General features: G+C 48.6%; 1 protein-coding gene across 1 annotated transcript; it reads right to left on the bottom strand.

Moving 5' to 3' along the window:
* Positions 1-834: 834 nt before the first annotated feature.
* On the bottom strand, positions 835-2,313 carry LOC120666531 (lectin-like). The gene is made up of 3 exons (XM_039946393.1): positions 2,088-2,313; positions 1,889-2,007; positions 835-1,781 (listed from the first exon to the last, which is right to left on the bottom strand). The coding sequence occupies exons 1-3, from the start codon at positions 2,268-2,270 to the stop codon at positions 1,412-1,414; spliced, it is 672 nt and encodes a 223-aa protein (XP_039802327.1). The 5' UTR covers positions 2,271-2,313; the 3' UTR covers positions 835-1,411.
* Positions 2,314-23,277: the final 20,964 nt, after the last annotated feature.

Genomic DNA, 23,277 nt, shown 5'->3' with positions numbered 1-23,277 from the left:
TTAATTAATCATCGAATGCTCATCTAAAATTATCCTCAAATTCCCACGACAACGTGCGGGGAATTCACCTAGTTTAATTACATAAACTATCTAGCTGCTAAAAAGTGCCTTTCAAAGCCCACGCGTTGCTCTAGTCCGGCAAGTTGATGATTTTTGAGACAAAAATATGCTTTTTTAAAATATAACTTTAACTAATATTTTTATCACTCCCTCCGTTTTAGATCGTTTGACATTTTTTAGACCAACTTTGACTCGCTCATCTTATTGAAAAATCGTAATTGTTATTTATTTTCACGTTGATTTAGTTAAGCATGATGTGAATATTTGCATATTTTCATAAATTTTTTAAATAAGACGAATAGAGCAAACTTGGAGTCAAAAAAGTGAAACGATCTACAATTTGGAATGGAGGAAGTAGATAGCATCGGTTGTGTGTATAACATGTGAACCCTAGTCCGAGCATATGTCATAGAAGCAAGATGCTATTTTGGCAATACCACAAATTTGGATGGAATTTTAGCAATAACACAAATTTGGATGGAATTTTGGCAATCACGTTTCAACTTTCAAGATGGTGCTGTGGTGGTTGGCTGGTTGACCTTTCGCAGCACCGAATGGAATAATTGATGACAGATTGCAGAAAGGGCTGAATGAATGAACAAACGGGAGGCACAGAAGCACTTGGACTTTTCTTAGTACAGAACATTTTTTTCTTTGGCCACTAAAATTCCATATTTCACGTGCTCCATCAGCTCACAAATGTACATGACGATGACTTTTTATCTATAATTTTGACCATTCGTCTTAAAAAAAATTTACTTAAACATGTAGAAATACACGTAATGCTCAAACCGACTTTGATAGTAAAAACAAATCACAGCAGAATAAATGATTTTACGAAATTCTTTAAATAAAATAAATAGTTAAGGTTATGGAAAAAATGAGTAAAATCCATCTTCGGTCCCTAAACTTGTCATGGTGTGTCAACCCAGTTTCTAAAGTTTCAAAGTGACCACTCCGTTCCCTAAACTTCTCTTGGCGTGTCAACCCGGTTCCTAAAGTCTTAAAGTGACCATCCCGGTCCCTAAACTTGTCTTGGTGTGTCAATCCAGTCCCTAAAGTCTCAAAGGGGGATGGAGTCCATGTGCCACGTCAGCTAATGGAATGGTCACTTTGAGGCTTTAGGGACCGGATTGACATACCAAGACAAGTTTATGGACCGGGATGGTCACTTCGAGACTTCAAGGACCAGATTGACACGCTAAGACAAGTTTAGGGATCGGAGTGGTCACTTTGGGACCGGGTTGACACACCGAGACAAGTTTAGGGACTAGAGATGGATTTTACTCTTATTAAGCATGCCTGATAGGAGAAAACTAGTGATCGATCATCCGCAAACAAATGTAATGGGTCACTCCGTTGGGACAATCTTGACGCCCTTGATGGTGAGCCCAGACTTCCAATTCCCAACATGGTACTCAAACAGAGCCATGTCCAACTCCCCGTTCTGCCCCACATGCGTCTTGAGCTGCCCAGCCTTGAGCTCCATCCACTGGTCCTTTGGCTTCTCCTGCAGCTTCTCCACGCGCTGCTGCACCGTCCCATCGGGGAACTTGATCCAGAGGTTCATTGGTGTATACCATCCCCACGCCGGCTCGGTGAGCATCACTTCGAAGACGACGTTGTAGTCGACTCCTGGTGTGAGGTGGGACAGCTCCAGCCTCCCGTGGATTTCCAGCCAGCATACATCCAGCAGAGTCGCAACCTCGACCTCGGTGCCGCTGGTTTTAACATGTCAGATTCAGGGACAGAGCAAAAGAACCGGTCACTGTACTGTACAGCCAGGAAGTGTTGAACTACTGAGCATTCATGTCAAGATAATTGGTACCTTGTTTCTTCCAGGGGATGCCATCTCCAGTATTGCTTGCTCTCGGAATGAGTTATGGACAGTGCTCTAGGGAAAAGCATGAAACAGTTGCACCTGGTCTTCTCATCGATCCAGTACTTCTGCATCGATCCGTGGCTCAAAGCTCAAAAGAACAAGCATGAATAGAGTTCATGGCTGAAACGAAACGAAACCTACCCACCTTTGTTTTCCCAGCAAGGTAGATCCCCGAGCCGTACATCTGATCCTCCAGTTCATCTGCAGTGGCTGTGGTCCCATGCGCAATGATTTCATCGAATTTGTGCGGAACCACCAACCTCTCCGACTCGTCTCCAGCGCTCGACGAGTCGGACAACGCCTCCTGCTGCGACAGCGCCGCCCCCATTGTCTGCGCTGCATGTTAACCTGGCCGCCCACGACATATTATATATATACAGCTGCGTTAGTTTATTTTGGTTCTACAGTAAGGAAAAAAAAAGGAAAACCAACTATGAATCAGGTTTAAAATGTGTTTGAATTTTGAGGATTTTGAAAATATGTAAATAAAATGATAAAAATCTAGAGGCCCACCAAATCTATTTTTTGCGTCAAGTCTTCAAAACTATCGATGTTCAGTTATTGCAAAATAAATTATTTTTTCATAAAGCTTGCTAAGAAACTGAAAATAGACTAGGGGTTGAATAGGTTACACCTAAAAATTCAACCACCCAATGGACGTTCAACATGTATAAAACATGAAAAAACTAAAGGATCTCGAACTTGGATTTTCAAGTGCTCGGCCATCTCGAAATACAACCGACCAAACTTCAATTTTCCAAGTTCCTATTGTCCTTCTTGCATGCAGAGGAAATAGAACTGAGAGGGGACAGGTGTTGCTGCAGCCGATAGATGCTTTGCTCCGGGAGTTGTTTGTTCATGAGATGCTTTGATCCTTTAAATTTGCTTTCAGGACGCTGGTCTATTCTTCGAGCAGATGCTTCACTCCCTAACACTACTCCAAAAGTCCAATGTACGAGCATCTCCCAATTCACATTAGGAGCGGCTCCAATAACGAGTTGCTGCTTTTGTGCTCAGAACGGGCCCCACGAGGTGCACCGCTACTGCTGCAAGCTTAGCAAGAGTGGTGCACTAATAGTAGGAGCGGTTGGTGCCATGCACCGATCTTGCTGAGAGCAATTAGCAGGTGCAGTTGGTGCCGTGCACCGCTTTTACTAACTGCCCTTTAGCAAGAGCAGTGCACATCACCAACCGCTCCTGCTATTCTATTTAGAGGAGCGGTTGGTTCCATCCACTGCTCCTGTCAGGGTCTCACCCAATTAATATCCACCGACCCATATAATTTGTTGGGGCAGCTCACCTTATTGGCCGCCACTGGAAACGTAGTGCAGGAGCGGATCACAGGAGCACCTCTCCTGTAAATTGTTAGACCGAGTCCAGCAGTCTGGGTAAAAGGTCGGGTATAATACAAAATGACATTGTAGTGATATTGTTCACAGAAAGAGGGGTAGTTGGAATAGTGGATAAATGTATTTTTACCCTAGCTGATGGCCTTAGCCTTATGGTCCCACAACATGTGGTGGTGTTCACTATACCCCTCACAAAAGAAACACACCCATGCCACATCATCGATTCGGTGCTCTCCTAGCACTCCCATTGGTCCACTTCCATGCATGGTCATATGAACTTGGCGAAGCAGCAGCACGGTCAGATAAACTCTCAGGAAAGAGAAATTTACTTTCTTGGCCCAAAAAATTTTGTTGGTTCCTTCATTGGCCCAAAAAAAATTTTTGGTCCCTTCTTTGGCCTTAAAATTTTGCACACTTCCTTTCTTGACATTTCCATCCATTCTGTTAACTTTTCCATCCAATGCTAGAGGGAAAAGACGATTTTACCCCTGGGTCCCACATGTCATCCCCTGTCACCCATGTTTTCCCTCTCCCACGAGCGTAGGTGGGTTGCCGGGGGAGGAGGTTGCCTGCGCGTCGCACCCACCTCCTCCCCTAGATCCGCCGCGTCGGGGAGAAGACGGATGGCGCGCGCCGCTGCGCCTCGCCAGGGAGGAGGCAGCACACACAGGCAGTTGCGCCAGACCGGGGATGAGGCGGGCTGCCGGGGGAGGAGGCCGCCCGCGCGCGCGGCTGTGTCAAGCCGGGGGAGGAGGAGGGCTACCCGGGCGGCGGTGCCTCGCCGGGGGTGGGAGGAGAGTGGGTGGCTCCGCTCGCCGGGGAGGAGATGGACGGTGCGGACGGCTACGTCCCGCCGGGGAGGAGCGACGGGCGGGTGCGCCACCGTGGGAGGCTACGGCGAGCTCGAGCCCGTTAGAAACTTGACGGTCACCACACTCGCGCCGTACCGGTTAGTGATGGTCGACCCAACCCTCAAAAGACCGCACCAGGTCTTCCGAGGGGGGAACGCGCAAAAGCCACATCGAGGTCGCTCGGGGGATCCCGTCTAGCTCCGGCGTAAAACGAGTTCCCCGCCTAGCTCCGGCGTAAAATGAATTCCCTGCCTAGCTCCGGCGTAAAACGAGTTCCCCGCCTAGCTCCGGCGTAAAATGAGTTCCCCGCCTAGCTCCGGCGTAAAATGAGTTCCCCGCCTAGCTCCAACGTAAAACGAGTTCCCCACCTAGCTCCAGCGTAAAATGAGCACATCGCCCAGCTTAGGCAAAAAACAAGCTCAATGCCAGGTTCCGACACAAAACCAACCTGTCGCAAAGCTCCGACGTAAAATCAGGCTCACACCTAAAACCGCAGGGGCAACGCGAGTGTTGCAGACTCAAAATCAGAAGCCCCCAAGCGATTCCCATTGAAATCACTCGGGGGCTACATCCTATGGATGCGCTTGCGCGCCCCGAAGGGAGGATCAGAGCACAGCCTCCACCCAATTGAACAAAAATTGGCCGAAGGCTCTTGGGCTACTGTCGGGGGATATAATATCCCCCCGTGGAAAAGCGGCCCACAGCTTGCCAGCAGCCCATCAAGAAGGGCAGCCGGCCAAGGCGCATGAGCAACGACCCGTCAGGGGTAGCAGCAGGCCAAGGCCCACAGACGGCGGTCCATACGGTCTGACGGGACGGAGGGAAGCCGCCTCACGACCCGGGAAGGGTCGGGCGTGGCGGAGGCCAGCACTCTAGCCCAGAGGATGGAGGGGCCCCACCACAACCTCCCGTGCGGGGGGCAGGCGCACGCCTATACCCGCAGCGGGGGAAAACGAGGAGGCCATCATGGCCTGCACGCTGCGGATGAGCACGCGGCTACCTAACCCACGATTGACTTGCCCATGGGGGCACTGTGCAGGACAGTCTCGCCTCGTCAGAGGGCCGGGATGGGGTGGACTCAACGTACAACCATTTGACCCCAGTGAGGAGAAGACCCTGCCACGAGTACAATAGGCCCCGTCGGCGTCACCACGCTTAGGTATTGCTACAGGGACATGTGAAGCTACAGGACCCAAGGAGAGGGGGTCACGACCGTACGTGCGGAAGGCGTGGGCGACAATCCAGGGACTGCCAAGACCCGGGGACCACTAGGACACCAACAGACCCTCAGAAGGCAAGCAGGGCAACCCCTCGTGCACCACTGTAAAGTCCCCCCTTGAGCTATAAAAGGGAGGGAGACTCTAGAAGAGAGGAGGATCCCCATTTCTTCACACCCGCACTCATTGTAACACGTCGCAAGCCACAAGGCTGCTTGGCCAATACAAGAACAATACTACACTGGACGTAGGGAGACTCCTCCCAAACCAGTATAAACCCTCTCTTTCTCTCTTGGAGCCATCATGCTCACCATTCGGAGCACGCCCCGCGCTAGCCCCCCGCCGAACCAAAACAAATCTGCTGTGTGTGTCGCCCCGGTTTCCGAAACCACGACAGTTTTAGTAAAAGCTTTATATACAAAAGTTGTAAATAGTAACATATCCAACAAGTTTTATATAATGATCTTTTTGCAAAAATGCTCTTAGAACTGACTTACAGCCACTTTAAGTTAAAAATTTGAAATCGGGACAGCGAGTGCTAAGTTTATAGATCAAAGTTCTGGACTCGATCTAAACAGAACCAGCTAAACCTCCTTAAACCAAAGTTGTGGTACCTGAAGTTTACAACAACTTTTATGTTTTGACCATCTCTTTAAAATGCTTCTAACTAGATCAAAATTCAAAAACCAAAACGGGACTCAAATCTGGACAGCTTGGACCACCTCTTAGTAACCTGAGGTTTCACCCATTATTAACTCACAATTGGTAGGAACGTTCTATACGAATATTGTAGGAAACTTCAAAGTGAACTACTTTGGTGTTTTTCTCTCAGCCTAAAATGATTTCCGCGATGAGCTATAGCAGGATTAACACAAAATTTGAAATCTGGACAAATTTTGGTAGTTGAATAATTGGAGTTCTCGGACCTTTAGAAGCAGAACTAGCAAGCATTTACTATACCAACAATGCAGGGTCTAGCGTTACGCATGACTTCCATATTCAGTCGTTCTATATAGTCCACCCATTGACCCTCCAAAATCTAATTGCAAACTGCATATGTTAGGGAAGAAAGGTGAAGAAATGGTGACCAAAATACTGGGTGGGCTCATCCTCTAATAGGTTTTCTTGAGCTCGTAGCTATGACTTGGACACATACTGTTCATAAATGTTTGGAGCCAAATCGCCGCTACCTAAGCCCTGTTGACTTCAACAAAGCCATCACAAGGAGAGGATCCGAAGAAGGACAAAGCTGAAGGGTACTCCAAAAACATGACCTCAATTCTGACATCTACGACACATCATTATTCTGCCGAAAGGATTCGTCAAGCCTAAAGAGCAAGTCAACCCTTGCTGGTACAGCCTTACACCTATGCACTTGTTCGATAGGATTATATAGGCCTAACTACGAGAATGCTATGTGAGCCTCAGCAGTGCTAGAAGCCTTCAGGAAGATTGTCGAACCATCATCGCCCGAGCAGAAGGATTTTCCCCAATGAACTCCAATGTACGCATCGACGCACACAATGAAGTCTTCCCCAAGGCAAGAAGAGTTAAGAAGGAACCTCAACCAAGAGTTAACCGCTGCATACCTATTCTTAGTCATGGTTTGAGAGTTCGCTATAGACGAAGGGAAAGCATCCCACATCAACCCCGAAAGAGGCATCATCAACTTCTACAACAACATTGGAAGACTAGGCCTTCATCATGATAAAGACTGTAGAAGCAGCATCAGAAAAGGATTACCCGTCATTTCCACGATTATAGGCGACACTACAAAGTTCGTGTTTGGTGATACAAGCGATAAGGATGATGTTTCGAAGGTCAACCTCGACCCCAGTGGCGTTCCCATAATCAGACGAGGCTCAAGAATCATATCACCGCATCGACTTTCCACATTGTTGGATCTTTACTAGTGACCAGAGGGGGTGTGAATGGTCGAAACCATAAAAAGCACACCCAAAAACAAACCCCTCTAAAACAGAACTAAGTGTTGGCCACTGGGAGGCTACACACTTAGCAAAACACAGCGGAAACTCACACGAAAGAGCCTCACTTCAAAACACCAAGAGAAAAGGTGCAAGTAAGAACTCAGCGCCCTAGCAGAGTGGGTCGGACAGTCTGGACAAAATGGTCGGACAGTCCGGTCCTCTTTACCAGGGAAACCACACAGCGCAGAAATGCACTATGGGTCGGACAGTCCGACTAGTTTAAAAATGAACGGGTCGGACAGATCCAGACGCCAAGGCACACAGCGCACCGCACCACAGTGGGTCGGACTGTCCGATCCACTGGGTCGGACAAACAAACCCAAGAGGGTCCTTCCCGAACTGTCACAGGATGAGCACAGGGTCGGACTGTCCGACTTGTGACTCGACAGTGGGTCGGACAAAGCACAGTAAACCCTAGCGCTGCGCAGCTCAGCGCCGCCACGCGCCACCAGACCGGACTGTCCGATCCTATGGGTCGAGCAGTCCGACCTGATGAACACAGGCGGACCGAGGGCAAAATGCATGGATCAAAAAGCGATCAATCGAGCCCCATCCTCAACCCTACTCATAGGACACGCAATTGAAAGCATGAGTAGGCTATCCCAAAAGGAAAACCACACAAGGATTCACCCAACCTCGCGAATTCAACTGGTCAAGCGAATTAGGGATGAGAGCTCAAGAACAAACAAAACGCATGATTCAATCTGCTAGCATACTCAAGGGATGATTCGAAGAATCGTATGGAGTTTAAGGCACAGTATGAAGAGAATCAAAGTGTCCAATCCATTGGCAAACACAAACACATGAAAAGCCAAGAGATTGAGACCAAACCGGGAGGAACAAGAGAGGGAGGAGGAGGGATCTACTCAAGGACGCAATTAGCACAAGGAAAAGCTTTGATTACTTCCAAGAGAATAGATTACAAGAGAGTTTTTTAGCCTACCTCCCTAACAACCTACCCACTAATGATGATTACCTCTCAACTCACTCTAACCTAGCCTCTCATGACAATTTGCACTTGGCTGAAAATTAACTCTAGGTCTAGGGCTAATCCAAGTGGGAGAGGTGAAGGGGTATGGCAGCCCCCTCTCATATTTATAGCCCTCGCCTAACCCATGGTCTAAGGACCACTTAACCCTTCGTATTTTACAAAACCGGAAAGTCTACTCCTACAGCTTCATCCGACGATCTCTGTGGCTTCGGCATGTCGCTTAGTCCTCACGCATCCATGCGATGTCCACCACGTGTCGCTGGAGACTTTTAGGGTTATATCTTGTCCAGGCTTCTGCCAGCCCAGAGATGACGAGGGATGGTTTTGAGGCCCAAACCATCAAACTGGCTTGCCCATGAGCGTTGCCAGCCCATGAGCCCATCCATCTCGGCGCCTTCTGAAGTAGTCGTTGAAGCTTTCCGCTTTCCTGGGTAGGTGACGGTTTTGCTCCGAAACCACCAAAGCGCCTGCCGCCCGTCGCCGCGCACCCGGATCGGACACCACGGCCCCGGCGCTCTTCAGCCCTTTGACCGCCTGTTATCACCATAAATTAACAGGTTAATTAATGGGCCGCGAGTGAGTTGGGCTTAATGAAGAAATTGAAGGAGGCTTGCAAATCGGCTCTTGTGTGAACATTTGGGCCATGTGGGCCATGTATCTTTAGATTTAGTTCAGTTTGAGTTAGAGATAGAGTCCGATATGGACACGTTAGTCAAGTCTTCAGACTATAAATATGTACCCTATGATATTTGTAAAAGAAGAACGTCATCACGTTTTGCAAACAACAACTCTCGGCGCACCGCCACCCCTAATTCTAGGGTTTCATCCAAGTAAGCGCCATGCTGCTCTGATCGCTTCCTGCGATCAGGGTAGCATTGTTCTTGCTTTTACCTTGGTATTACTCGTACTGAAGCATTTTTGATGGCGAGTAGTGCTAGTTATCCTGATATTCGTAGCATGATTTTTAGTAGATTCATCGTGCTTTTGTTGTTTAGCATCTACGAACATCATGTCATCTCTGCGTGGTCATGTATTAATCTTACGCTTATTCTCGTTGCATAGGAATTAGTCGCGTAGAGATAACACCCTGCTTCTTTTTTATCTAGTAGATCTAATCTGTTATGGTTTGTTCTTATACTTAAGAATTGGCGTAATATCAGCTAGGTTAGGCCTTGCAAATGGGTTGGATGATCCGGCGACGTATTAGATGCTTTGCCTTGATCTTAATAGGGATTGATCCGGGAATCGACTTTCGCTTATTCTTAGGCCTCTTTTCTGGTTAAGGTTTGGTTATCTATTATGTTCGTTAGGCCTAATTAAGTGTAGGATGTTCCGATCTAGCAGTGAAGCTTTTACCGTTGTGGATTAGATTAGCTAGATTTAATTGAAGCAGTTTTTGCAGTTATTTGCTTTATCCATTACCATCTGGATATGCAGATCCAATCTGACACCGGGACTCGATCGGCTCTTTAAAGCCGATGCAAGAGTCATCCCGGGGAGCCGACCACGGCTCGGACTAATGTTTACATGTGTCTGTGCTTGTAGGTAAATCGTCAAAGGCACGTTCGCACCCTCCTGATCGGGTATAGGTCAGGTGGCACACCCTGCGTCTTAGAATGCCATGGCGTGTGCCAGGATTGCGGGCCGTTGACGAGGGAGCAGTGCCTGCCAGCGCCCCGGCGACCTCCTGGCTCTTCGTGTTGCCTGTCGCTACTCGCCGGTGGGTTTTGACCGACAACACATTCTGGCACGCCTGGTGGGACACTCATCAGCAACAACGCCCGCCACAGAGATGACAGGACCTCAGGACCAAGCACCGATTCTGTCGATCACCAAACCTGTCACGTATGAAGAGCTGACTCCAGAACACAAGTAGAAATATGATGAGGTTAAAGCTCAGTTCGAAGCCGATCTCATCAGCTCTTTCGAGAGGACCCGCAACCACGGCATCAGGTGGAAGGGGTTCTCACCTGAAGGCGCGCTCGACAACATTGACTTGTCCGTGCCATCAGAGGAGTGCACCAGAGCCCTGCGCCAGGAGATGAACTACATGGTGGCTCACACGCTTCATCGGCACTCAGAAAGCCTGGTGAATGAGCTCGAGCGTGTGGCACATCGTGTCGTCTAGGAGGTGATCAAGAACCAGTACTCCCCATCAGGACCAATCCTGGGGAGTCACAGGGGAGATGCCCCACTTTAGTCTAGGCCGCCATTGCCATACTCGCTCACAACTCCAGGGCCGCAGAGTTCACCGATCTACGTCGTCTACAAGATCGGCAGTGATCCCGGGGAGGACCAGTTCCTGAACGAGCCGCCTAAGGAGATCCCGCACGGCTACATGTGCGTGTACATACCTGACAGCATCGGTCCAATGCGTGCGAGACATCTGGTGGGTACAAGAGCTTCAGGGGCAGATGCGGAGAAACAGGCATGGCTAGCGAAGTACGCTACTGGGCCGAGTGCTGAACCCTCGGCCCTAGGAGTTCTTAGTGTGGATCAAATCAGCGCAATACTAAGGGATCAGTTCGGCATCCTGCCCAAGAGAAAGGCGGTCGTCTATTCCAAGCCGTACCCAAGCGAATACGACTTGATCCCGTTACCACCCAAGTATCGGCTCCCGGAGTTCACCAAGTTCAGCTGGCCAGAAGGGGCCAGCTCCATCGAGCATGTGAGCCGATACCTAACGCAGCTCGGGATGATCTCAGTGTCGGATCCTCTAAGGGTCCGTTTCTTCTCCCAGTCTCTCACAGGTTCAGCCTTTGGGTGGTATACGTCACTGCCCCCAGATTCGATCCGGACTTGGAGGCAGCTGGAAGATCAGTTCCACACCCAGTATCATTCAGAGGCTGCTGAAGCCGGGATTGCCGACCTCGCCCAAGTCAAGTAGAAGCGAGGGGAAAGTTTGTCGGAAGTACGTGCAGCGCTTCAGAGAAGTTAAGAACCGATGCTACTCATCGCGCATCACAGAAAAGGAGGCAGTCAATTTGGCAGTTCTGGGGCTCGCTAAGCCGATCAAGGATCTGGCTTTTCAGTTGGAATTCACCTCTCTGGCGCACATGGTACAGAAGCTCACGACGTATGAACACTATCACCCTGAGCTGTACCAGGAAAAATTCAAACGCCATGTGAATATGGCCCAAGCAGATGATTCTGATGATTCTAGCGGGGAACAAGAAGTGGCTGTGGCAGAGTAGACCCGGGGGGCAAACCCCGTCCCGTGCAAGTGGGTCAAACAGAAGGGGCTTGTGAAGGGCTTCGATTTTGACGTGGCCAAGGCAGAGCAGATATTCGACTTACTACTCAAGGAAAAGCAGTTAAAGCTCCCAGAGAATCACAAGCTGCCAACGACACAAGAGCTATAGGGTAGGCTGTACGACAAGTGGCACCACTCGTTCACCCATGCCACGAATGACTGCAAGGAGTTGCATCGGCAGATCCAATCGGCTATCGAGCAAGGCCGATTAATTCTGGCCCAACACACGATGAAAGTGGACAGTCAACCATTCCAACAAGCTAACGTGGTGGAGCTGTCGGATTTTGGACCTGAGGGCCAGAACATGGCATTCCAGATTAACATGGCGGGACCCACACGCCGCCGTGACGAGAAGAGGAAAGAGGCCACTTCTGGCAAACGGCCCCAGGATGAAGACGAGCCGGAGCAGCAACATATTACTGAAGAACAAGTGTGTCACATCCGAAATCAACTCCCAGCTTCCAATCGGCTTCTGGAAAAATACCAGCATCAGTACAAGTCGCGCCGCCGATATGAATCGGAAGAGGAGGAGTATGAGCACCGCACAGGGAGGACGCTGGGGAGGCGCCAGGCTATACGCGACCACTGGCATTGCCCGTTCTTCAGGTACTTTTGGAATTCCGGCATGAGCCGATTGCCTACTATCGATGATTGCTTGGAGTGCAGGCCTCGAGGACGCTAGCTAGGCGAGACGTCGGTGTTCTAGTGCTTGGGGCCCAAAGCACGTCACGACGACCATATTGAGCGGCCATCTAGGGATGATCTTGAGCTAGAAGGGGAAGATAAGTATCATTGTCAACAATGGTGTCCTGACGGGCTCAGCCTCTCACAAAAGCGCAGAGTGCAGCGCTTACGCAATCTCGAGGAGGCAGAAGCTAGGTACCTCGACGTACTGAGGAAAGCGTGTCCGGATCTCGCGGAGCAAGTCAGGCACCCGCGAAGGGTGGAAAGGCGCCCTCCAAGGAGGGAGTGGCGCCCCAAGCAGCCAAGAGCCGATGAAAAGCCATCGGCTGATGTGAATATGGTGTTCGTGCTCCCGTCGGAGTTTCGGGCGCCCAACCGGAGGAATTGGCCGTCGCGCAGCTGGATCTTGGCCCACAGCCGATCATCTTCGAGAATCCCAAGGAGAAAAACTACAAGCACCTGAAGGGATTATATCTCAAGGGCCTCATCGATGGAAAACCTGTGAACAGGATGTTGGACGACACTGGCGCCTCGGTCAATCTAATGTCGTACTCAGTACTGCGCTGATTGGGTTGTTCTGCTGCTGATCTTATCAAGACCAACGTGATGCTCAATGATTTCAATGGTCAGCCGTCGGAGGCATAGGGCGTCCTCAATGTGGAGTTGACAGTTGGCCGCAAGACCGTCCCAACCTCATTCTTCATCGTCAACAGCTAGAGTACGTACACAGTGCTGCTAGGAAGGGATTGGATTCACGCCAATTGTTGTGTTCCTTCCACGATTCACCAGTGTTTGGTCCAATGGCATGGCGATGAAGTGGAGGTGGTCTATGCAGATGACTCCAGTGAGGTTTCGCTCACAGACATGAACGCCTGGGACGCGGAAGGGCAAGAGCCGATCTCAGGGATCGCGCTGGAAGACTGTGATCGGATCGAAGCGACAAAAATTGGATTGAGACTGGTCTTATCCACTGGCCTCACCGAATAAATACATCCTGGCACGCTACAGAGCCTAGCAGGTTTAGAGAGGCCGGTCCCAGCGACCGGCCCCAAAAAATAGACAATTCTTGTTTAGAGTCGAAACTGTTACATTGCGGACAGACTTTAGCCTGCTCTGGCAGTTGGTTAGTTAATGAGCATTCAGTTTCGAGGGGTAATATAGAGACGGCCGGCCCGTGCGGTTGTAAGGATCACCGGGGTGTCCGACCCTAGAGGGGGAGGGGGTGAATAGGGTCGCTAATCGCTTTTCTATCCTAGGGCTCAATCTAATTGCATAAGATAAACCTAACACGTCCTACACATGCTAGTTATGATTAAGGTTTATCTATGCTACCCTCTACTTACCCCAAAAGACTTGCAACCTATAGACAATCCTAATCAAACTAACTAGGAAAGTAAAGGTAAGCAAGAAAGAGTAAATGCGGAAACGTAATGCGGTAAGTAAAGCGGTAAGGGAGAGGATATGCAAACTCCCGTGAAGACACCAAGACACACGATTTAACGTGGTTCGGTTAGGACACCAAAGTCCCTCCCTACGTCCACGGCCACTTGCTCACAAAGAACAAGTGGGATGCCGAGTCTCTTCGCTTGATCACCGTCTTGCCACGCCTCCAAGGCTCCCGACAAGCAAAGGCTAAGTGACGCCAAGTCACAAAGACGAGGTCACCGCCACCGTCTATCTCGAAGCGTCACCACGGCACCGTCTTCACTATCTTGGAGCTTTAACACCAAGTAGGGGCCTCCTTCCCCGCACAAAGTGTCGTTGCCACTCCACACCAAGTCGGAGGGTCACACGACGAGTACACAAGTTGCTTGCCGCAGCAAGACTTTCTCTCAAGCTAGTTCTCTCAAGAACTAAGCCTAAACAAGCACTAAGCACTCTCACAAGTGTGCTTAAGCCTATATGATGTACAATGAAGCTCTATGGTGGTTGGAGATGATCTTTAGCTCTTGTATACTTCCTTGAACTCCAGCACACTCAAATGGTGCGGCCTTGGGGGTATATATAGGCAGCACAAGCAAATATAGCCGTTGGAGAAAAGCTGCCAGAAATGTGCTTAACACCGGTTAATCCGATGCTCCCCAAATTGCCATCGTCGGTTTAACCGGTGATACTAAACTGCCCACTGAAAACTAGCCGTTACGTGTACGGGCAATCAACCGACGTAATCGACCGGTGTATGTAATATTAGCGTCGGTTTAACCGGTGAGTGCAACTGTCCTCTGATCCTTGAAAAACAAACTCTCTGGACAACTGCACCGACGCCATTAACTGGTGCATCATCGGTTCATCCGATGTATGCATTTTTCTTGGTCTGCTTCTGCCATTGCACCGACGTATTCAAACTTCCTATCGTCGGTTCATCCGGTGCCAAACCCTAGCCCGCAGGCCATCTCTGTCATTGCACCGATGAGTACATTTTGCCTTACGTCGGTTTAACCAGTGATACTAAAACTCCCAGACATGCTCAAGTCAATGCACCGACGTGTGTAATTTGCTTGGCGTCGGTTCAACCGGTGACTTGATTTCTTTTAGGTTTCAGGGCGCTGCCCTGAGACCCGCGAGGGGCGGCTCCCCCTCGACCCCCGTCCGCTAAACACTTCGGGCCTAGCTTCGCCTCTCTTCTCTTTGTCATCACTTGAACCTAAAAGCCTGAGTATATCATCTAAGCAAACACATTAGTTCAAGTGTTGCGTGTGTCATCAATCGCCAAAATATTATATTGAAATATGGCATGAGAGGCCATTTTCGCTACAGCGGTCGGCCGAAAATTTTCTTTTGTCATCTCCCCGTATTTGCTGTCGACGTGGCAGATGATGACGAGTCGCCTGCGTCCACAGTCGATTTTACAGGCGACGGCAAGTTAGGGTACGGGTTTACATCAGCTGATGATTTGGAGGAAGTTGATATCGGTCCCGGGGATAAGCCGCGACCAACATTTATCAGCAAGAAGCTAGACCCGAGCACTATTGAGGGAATACCGGGATTGTTTCGCGTGGGATTATACTAAAATGCCTGGTCTGGATAGAAGCATCGTCAAACATCGGCTCCCGCTTAAGAAAGAATTTCGGCTGTTTCAACAACGAGCAAGGCAGATGAAGGCGGAAGTCCTGTAGGAGGTCAAGAAAGAGGAGCAAAAGTTGTTGGACGCATGGTTCTTTAGGCCATGTAGGTATGCAGAATGGATCTCCAGTGTGGTCCATGTACAGAAGAAGGATGGCCGATGGAGAGTCTGTGTGGATTTCAGATACCTCAACAGAGCGATGCCAAAGGACGAATATCCGATGCCCGTGGCAGAAACATTGATCAACGCCGCTGCTGGTCACAAAATGCTGAGCTTTATGGATGGTAACGCCGGCTACAACCAGATCTTCGTGGCCCTAGAGGATATAAGCAAGACCGCGTTCAGAGTACCAGGCACGGTCGGCTTGTTCGAGTACTTGGTTATGATCTTTGGATTGAAAAATGCCGGTGCAACGTTTCAATGCGCCATGAATTACATTTTTCATGATCTCATCGGCAAGCTGGTAGAAATCTACATTGATGATGTCATAGTCAAGTCCACATCGGCTGGGGGGCATCTGGAAGATTTGCGTAAGGTTTTGGAGTGGACTCGGAAGTTTTGGCTCAAAATGAACCCGAAGAAATGTGCCTTTGGCGTATCGGCCGGTCAGTTCTTAGGATTCCTGGTACATGAGCGAGGAATCGAGATCGGCTTGAAGAGTCAAGAAGCGGTAAAGGCAATGAAGCTGCCTACTACAAAGAAAGAGTTACAGAAGCTCATCGGCAAAATCAACTTTGTCAGACGATTTATCTCCAATCTGTCTGGGCATATCGAGCCGTTCATGGGTCTGGTGAACATCAAGTCCGAGGATGAGTTTCACTGGGGGCAGAATAGCAGCAGGCTCTTGATGAAATCAAGGAATATTTGTCGAAGCCTCCAGTATTGGTTCCGCCTCAACAGGACAGGCCTTTCTACGTGTACCTGTCCGTGGGTGACACTTCCATCGCCTCGGTTCTGATTCAGAAGCATGACAATCAGGAGAGGGTTGTCTTCTACCTCAGCAGGCGCATGTTGGACGCCGAGACCAGGTATCCTGAGATTGAAAAGCTTTGCCTTTGTTTATTCTTTACATGTACAAAGCTTCGACATATTTTGCTCTCGGCGGAAACGATAGTCATATGTAAATCGGATGTCATCAAGCATATGCTGTCGGCTCCTATTCTAAAAGGCCGACTAGGAAAATGGATGTTTGCGTTGTCAGAATTCGATATCCGATATCAACCTGCGAAGGCAGTCAAGGGACAGGCACTGGTGGATCTCATTGCAAACAGGGTCAACACTGATGTGTCCACACTTTTTGTACGTGCCTGGGCCATGTTTTTCGACGGATCGGCTTGTGATGATGGGTGCGGCGTAGGAATTCTTTTGGTATCGCCTCGTGGGGTGACTTATTATTTTTCCATCAGGATGGCTACTCCATGCACCAATAATTTAGTAGAGTATGAGGCCATTCGCAAGGGGATGGAATTACTCCTGGAGGCTGGTGCAGAAGCAGTGGAAATATTTGGGGATTCGAAACTGGTGATTTCTCAGCTCACAGAAGAATATAAATGTGAGAGCGAGGCTCTTTTTCCGATATGGATGCAGTGCCGTGAGTTGATGTCACAATTTAGGTACATTAATTTCCACTGGATACGAAGGACTTTGAATAGCGAAGCTAATGACTTGGCACAGATGGCTTCCGGATACAAGGAAACAGCCGATGGGGTTGATGTAGAGGTTCAGTTTCTAGAACCTGGAGACTGGAGAGCCGATATCTTCAATTATTTGAAGGATTCGGCTCGGGGGGCACCCAGAAGGATAAGACTCGAAGCTATGAAGTATGTTCTGATAGGGGACGACATGTTCTATAGGACTTTGGAAGGACTGCTTCTTAAATGTTTGGGGCCTTCGGAGTCGAATCGGCTCTTGCATGAGGTTCATGAAGGAGCCTGCGGTACTCATCAATCGGCTCATAAGATGAAATGGCTGATTAGATGATCGGGATATTACTGGCCTACCATGCTTGAGGATTGCTTTAAATATGACAAGGGATGTCAGGCATGTTAGAGATTCGGCAAGATTCAGATGGTGCCGGCATCAGTAATGAATCCTATCATTAAGCCATGGCCGTTCAGGGGTTGGGCCATGGATATGATTGGCCAGATTAACCCACCATCTAGCAGAGGTCACCAATGGGTGTTAGCTGTCACGGATTATTTCATAAAATGGGTGGAGGCGGTTCCCATGAGGTCAGTGGCATCGAAAGATGTGATCAGTTTCGTTAAAGAGCACATCATTCATAGATTTGGGATTCCTCAGACCATTATGACCGATGGAGGATCGGTCTTTATATCGGAGGAATTTAGAAAGTTTGCCAATGACACGGGGTTCAAGCTGATCAGATCATCGCCGTACTATGCCCAGGCTAATGGACAGGCTGAAGCATCCAACCAGAGCCTTATCAAGCTAATCAAGAGGAAGATCGATGAATATCCTAGGCGCTGGCATGAGGTGTTGTCAGAGGCTTTGTGGGCATATCGTATTTCATGTCACGGATCCATCAAGACATCACCATACCATCTGGTCTACGGTCAAGATGATGTGTTGCCATGGGAGGTCACAGCCGGATCAAGGCGTGTTGAGTTTTAGAATGATCTATCAGTTGAAGAGTATGCAGCCTTGATGAGCGATAATGTGGAGGATCTTACAGAGCTAAGACTTTGGTCACTTGAGAAGATCAAGGAAAACAAGGCTAAAGTTGCTCGTGCATACAACAAAAAGGTCAAGCCGAAAGAATTCCATGTTGGAGATCTAGTTTGGGAGGCAGTGCTACCATTGGGAACTAAAGACAGAAAGTATGGTAAGTGGTCTCCTACTCGGCATGGACCGTACAAGGTTGATCAGGTCCTGCCTGGAAATGTGTACATGCTTGAAGAATTAGATGGTGTCAAGTTTCCTGTAGCCGTCAATAGCCAACACCTCAAGAAATATTTTTCGAGCATGTGGGAAGGCGACTAACAAGAGCCGATGAGATCCATCTAGCTGCATTATAAAAGGCCAACACGTTGAGTTGGCCAGTAAAAAAAATTGAGATAGGCCAACACGTTGAGTTGGCCATTAAAAAAACAAAAGTGAGAGAGGCCAACACGTTGAGTTGGCTAGCAAGTAAAAATTATATGAGAAGCAAGGTAGCCACTGTGTAACCATCGACTTAAGATGTTTTTAATAGATACGAGTTTCAGTTTAACAGGCAACATTCACTGTTTTCTGAATTATTCTACTAGTTCAGGAATCCTTCTATGGCATGGATGGCTTCTGCACGTATGGCGTCGGCTCTTGCTATGATTGCTTCGTCATCTTTGTCATCGCCCGTTACTATCTGTTGACTCAAGGTGTTGATTTCTGCAAACTCTGCCCGTATTTGCTCGGTTATTTCTTGGGCTTCTTGCTTGGAGTTTGCAATCGAGGCTTTCTCCTCTTGGATCAGTCTTTGTGTAGTGCGGACTTTTGCTTCGAGTTCTGCCAGTTCTTTCTCCAGGAGGCTGAGTCACCTTGTACTTGCTGAGATATCGGCTTTGGCATCCAGAGTTGCCTTCTTCTGGTTTAGCATCTTGCACTTTTCAGCGATGTCGGCTTTCAGAGGAATTTGAGAATGCCTTAGTTCTATCCTCTGTTGCGCTGCTTCCACCTCTGCCCGAAAGAAGGGAGGATGGCCGGCTGGCTAGAGCTTGACCCGAAGTGACTCTGGGAGTTGGGATTCTATCTGCTTGAGGACTTTTTGTATTTCACTGGAGTCATCGACCAGGGTACTGATTGGAGAAGATAGCAGAATTTTGATGTGTTGAAGCTGATCCGTGAGGTCAATCGGCTGCTGTGGTGGTGGTACCTTCGCTCCAGTGGCGATCAGACCCATTGATGCCGGGTCAAAGGAGAGCAAATCTAAAATATTGAAGCCCTGTGGAGATATCAGGGTTAGTTTTGGGAGCAAGGTATATCAACAGAGTTATCGGCTGATTTAGAATCGGCTCATGCGGTGTTACCTGTTGTGAGGAAGAAGTGATGGTCGGTTCGGGTGTGATCGGCTCAGTTGGGGCAACAACAGTGACATCGGCTGTTGCAGTTTCTTCACTGCGAATTTCTGCTAAGATGATGGGTGGTTCTCGCTGTTCTTGGACTTCAGTTGTTCTAGTATTGAATTCATGAATAGCGGTTCCCTTTTGTGATGGGCTTCCAGTGCTAAGGATGTCTTCAGCTGCGTCCTGGAGAAAGGATTACAATCAACTAGAGTATATGTGCATATATAAAAAAGGAAAAAAAACATTCAGGAAATTTCAAAAAGATGAATTACCTGGTTGGTGTTGGAGTCTGAATGACTTGGGGAAGGTTGTGCTGTCTTCTTGATGACCCGTCTCGTGAAGATCTTCCTTTTCTTAGTTGGGACTCGGGGGGCAGTACCTCCAGAGGTTTGTCTCCGCTTAGAGGCCGACTGGGGTGAGTCTGGCCGAACAGTCATTATCACTTTTCTTCATTGGCGGTGATCCCTTGCAAAAGAGAACATCAGGGGCGGTTGGGAGAAAGTGGAATGGCTCCCCGTTATTTGTCATGGGCTCTGGGCCATCTTGTTGCTGCAAGCAAGGTGAACAAGGTTAGCCAAGAGAAATGGGAGAGGGCTTAGAAAGAATAAGAGCACGGATTCAGTACCTCTTCCTCGGGGATTGCATATTCAGGATCAATTTGCTGTAGTAGAGGGCCTAAAGCTCTTCTGAATACACGAGTTTTCCACATTTCCCACCAAGTGTTAAAGCCGATTGACGAGGGAGTAAAGGATAGATCGGCTGGTATTGGAATATGGAGGTTGTCAAACATGTTATAGCATCTTGAACTGATAAGACCGTCAGGTAAATCGGCTCTACTCTCCACCAAGTGGTGAATATGGAAGTGGGGAGGGACTTGTCCTAGGACGAATTGCCGAGCTGCTATGACTGGTTGATAGGTTTCATAACCTGGTTTGATGATTCTGTTGGAGGTGCTTATGCCGACAGGAAGGAAGCCAGGTCGGATCATTACGGAATATAGATGCGGAGTGCTGTCGTCATCGGCAAAGCTATCCAGCCTGAATTTAGATGGATTTTCAAAGGCTTTAGATTCAGTGAATGGAAAAAAGTGGGGATTCTCTAGGCCTTTGTAGAAAACTCTTAACCATTTTGCTGCATCTATTGAGTTCAGTTTACTACTAGGGAGGCTGAATAGGGCTTGGCCATAGCTGGTGCATCTATTTGGTTTGCCATTCTCGTCAGGGAAGGAATTCTTGGCTAAGTTTTGAAAGTTTGGAATCTGATACTGGAAGTAGAGTTGTGCCCATAACTGAATGAACCACCAAGGGCCTCCAGTTCTGAGTTTCCTTTGGCTGAGCAAGCTAGTTGTCATCAAATGGAGACATCTGTATGTTTCTCCGAGGAAAAGCTTGCCTAGGCTGGTGCGGTTGCCATGGGCCAGATGGTAAGCCAAAGGAAGATAATTCTTGGTTGGAGCTAAGGAAGGACCACAGAAGATTAAATGTTCTAACCAAAGATTTAGAAAGGCTGTGTGTTCCTTTTTACTTACTGGACCTTTCGTTTTCATGTGCTGGTTCATGTAAATGCTCTAGTTTGTGTAGTCTGTTTTAGATGAAAGTTTGAAGGGGACTTCTACCATTCTGTGAGCTTCAGGATCAGGGGACCTAATGTCTAGGCCAGTGATCATGGTAACATCTAGCAGAGTAGGGGTCATGGGTCCATGACCAAAGAGGAAACAGTTCAGAGCGTCGGACCAGAAATAGCCGATGGTCTTTAGAAGGTTTTCATCTTTTTCTAAGGGGGGATAATGATAGACTGAGTGCATCAGCTATGTTCAGTTCTTGCCACAAGGGCATATAGGTTTTTGCTACTCTGCTATACCATGTAATCCTGCTTTCAGGTGGATTAGGCCAGGCTCTTAAGCAGTCGGCCTAGGAATTTAAATTGATGTCTCGACTCATGAAAGGGATTCTATTCGCTTCACAGGAGATTAAATCTGTGGGATTTTCATGAACTCATGGGCCAAGACAAAAGGATTTGGGATTGGAAGGATACGGCAGAAGGATGTCTGACACCTGGAGCTCAGAGATTCAGAAGTTTGTATATGGTGTCATATTTCAGAGTTTAATTCGTTCGAGGTTTAATAAACTGAAGAAAGTTAAAAGGACAGGCTGAATATTACCTTCAGGCCGTAAATTGCCATATCGTCGTTTGAAGAACTCGCTGTTTGAGCTGCAGAGTCCGCCATGGTTCAGATCTAATAACCTAGGGTTTGGTTATTTTATGGGCTCTGGTTCGAATCTTGGATGCTTCGTGAATCTTCGCTCGAACTTATGGAGTGGGATTTTCGAATTGCGCTCGGATCTGGAGTGTCTATTTCGAGTTGGATTCAGAGTGGAAGTGATGTTCTGTTCTTGTGCGGGTTATTTCCAATTTTGAATTTTGTCGGCTCTTGGATATTAATGAAGCCTGATGCGGTGCCATCGGCTTTTGGGGGATGATTCAAGCGAATGGATTAGAAAATAAGGGATTTCATTGAAGTTGAATTTTACAAGCAAAAGAGCCGATTTGACAAATGATGAATCCTTCGGCTACAGTACTACTTCTACAGTACTGCCTACATCTACCGCTCGTAGGTACCTAGTACCTACGGTGCTTGGGGCTTCGCGCCGGTGCGTCTCCGCCGTCTCTGTCGTCGCTGTGGTCGTCAGCGCTGCTGTCGCTGCAAGCCTCGTTGTCACTGCTCCGGCCACCGCCACCGTCGCTTTCTTCTTCGCCATCTTCCTCGGAGGACCCGAGGAATTGGAAGGCGTTTCGAACCGTTGGGTCATCGCCGCTGGAGGAGGAGCCGATCTCCTCTTCCGAGGAGGAATCGGCTCCATCCCAGGAGAAGCCGTTGTCGCTGTCGCTCTCCGCCTCCTCATGGAACAGGAGTCGGAGGTCCTCGCCGTCGGTCTTGGGCTCGTCGTCTTCGGAGACGGCCCTGAAGTCGAACTCCTCTGCATCCCAGTGCAGAGGGGCGAGCACCTCGTACGCCGCTGTCGGGTCGTACTCTGGCGTCAGCTCCCGGCTCTCAGGGATGGAGTCGAGGGAGGAGACAGAGGAGCTTGAAGAAGAGGGCGAGGAAGGAGAACCGATGAAGTTGGAGCCAGAGGAGGAGGAGATCGCCATGGCTACAGGAAGTTGGGGTTTTCTGCGCTGAGGGAGGAGGATGGATTTGTGGCGAAAGGAGTCGGTTCAGGGTAAAATTAAATAAGGAGAAAACGGAAGATGAATCGGCACTTTCACATTCCACGAGGAGCCAGTTGCAGAGACGTTGCATCTTCCATGGTGGTTGTGGTGCGTTTTAATGAGCATCAATGAGAAGATGAAGTGGCGAAGTGGTTTTGGAATTATCATTGCCAAAACCAGGGGGCATGTGTTATTTCCATAAATTAACAGGTTAATTAATGGGCCGCGAGTGAGTTGGGCTTAATGAAGAAATTGAAGGAGGCTTGCGAATCGGCTCCTGTGTGAACATTTGGGCCGTGTGGGCCATGTATCTTTAGATTTAGTTCAGTTTGAGTTAGAGATAGAGTCCGATATGGACACGTTAGTTTAGATTGTTTTCCAAGTCTTCGGACTATAAATATGTACCCTATGATATTTGTAAAAGAAGAACGTCATCACGTTTTGCAAACAACAACTCTCGGCGCACCGCCACCCCTAATTCTAGGGTTTAATCCAAGTAAGCGCCATGCTGCCCTGATCGCTTCCTGCGATCAGGGCAGCGTTGTTCTTGCTTTTACCTTGGTATTACTCGTACTGAAGCGTTTTTGATGTCGAGTAGTGCTAGTTATCCTAATATTCGTAGCATGATTTTTAGTAGATTCATCATGCTTTTGTTGTTTAGCATCTACGA

The sequence above is a fragment of the Panicum virgatum genome, chromosome 3N (genome assembly GCF_016808335.1).
Source record: "Panicum virgatum strain AP13 chromosome 3N, P.virgatum_v5, whole genome shotgun sequence".
NCBI lineage: Eukaryota > Viridiplantae > Streptophyta > Magnoliopsida > Poales > Poaceae > Panicum > Panicum virgatum.
Note: the sequence above shows the minus strand (reverse complement) of the source record. Positions and strands in the feature narration are given on the sequence as shown.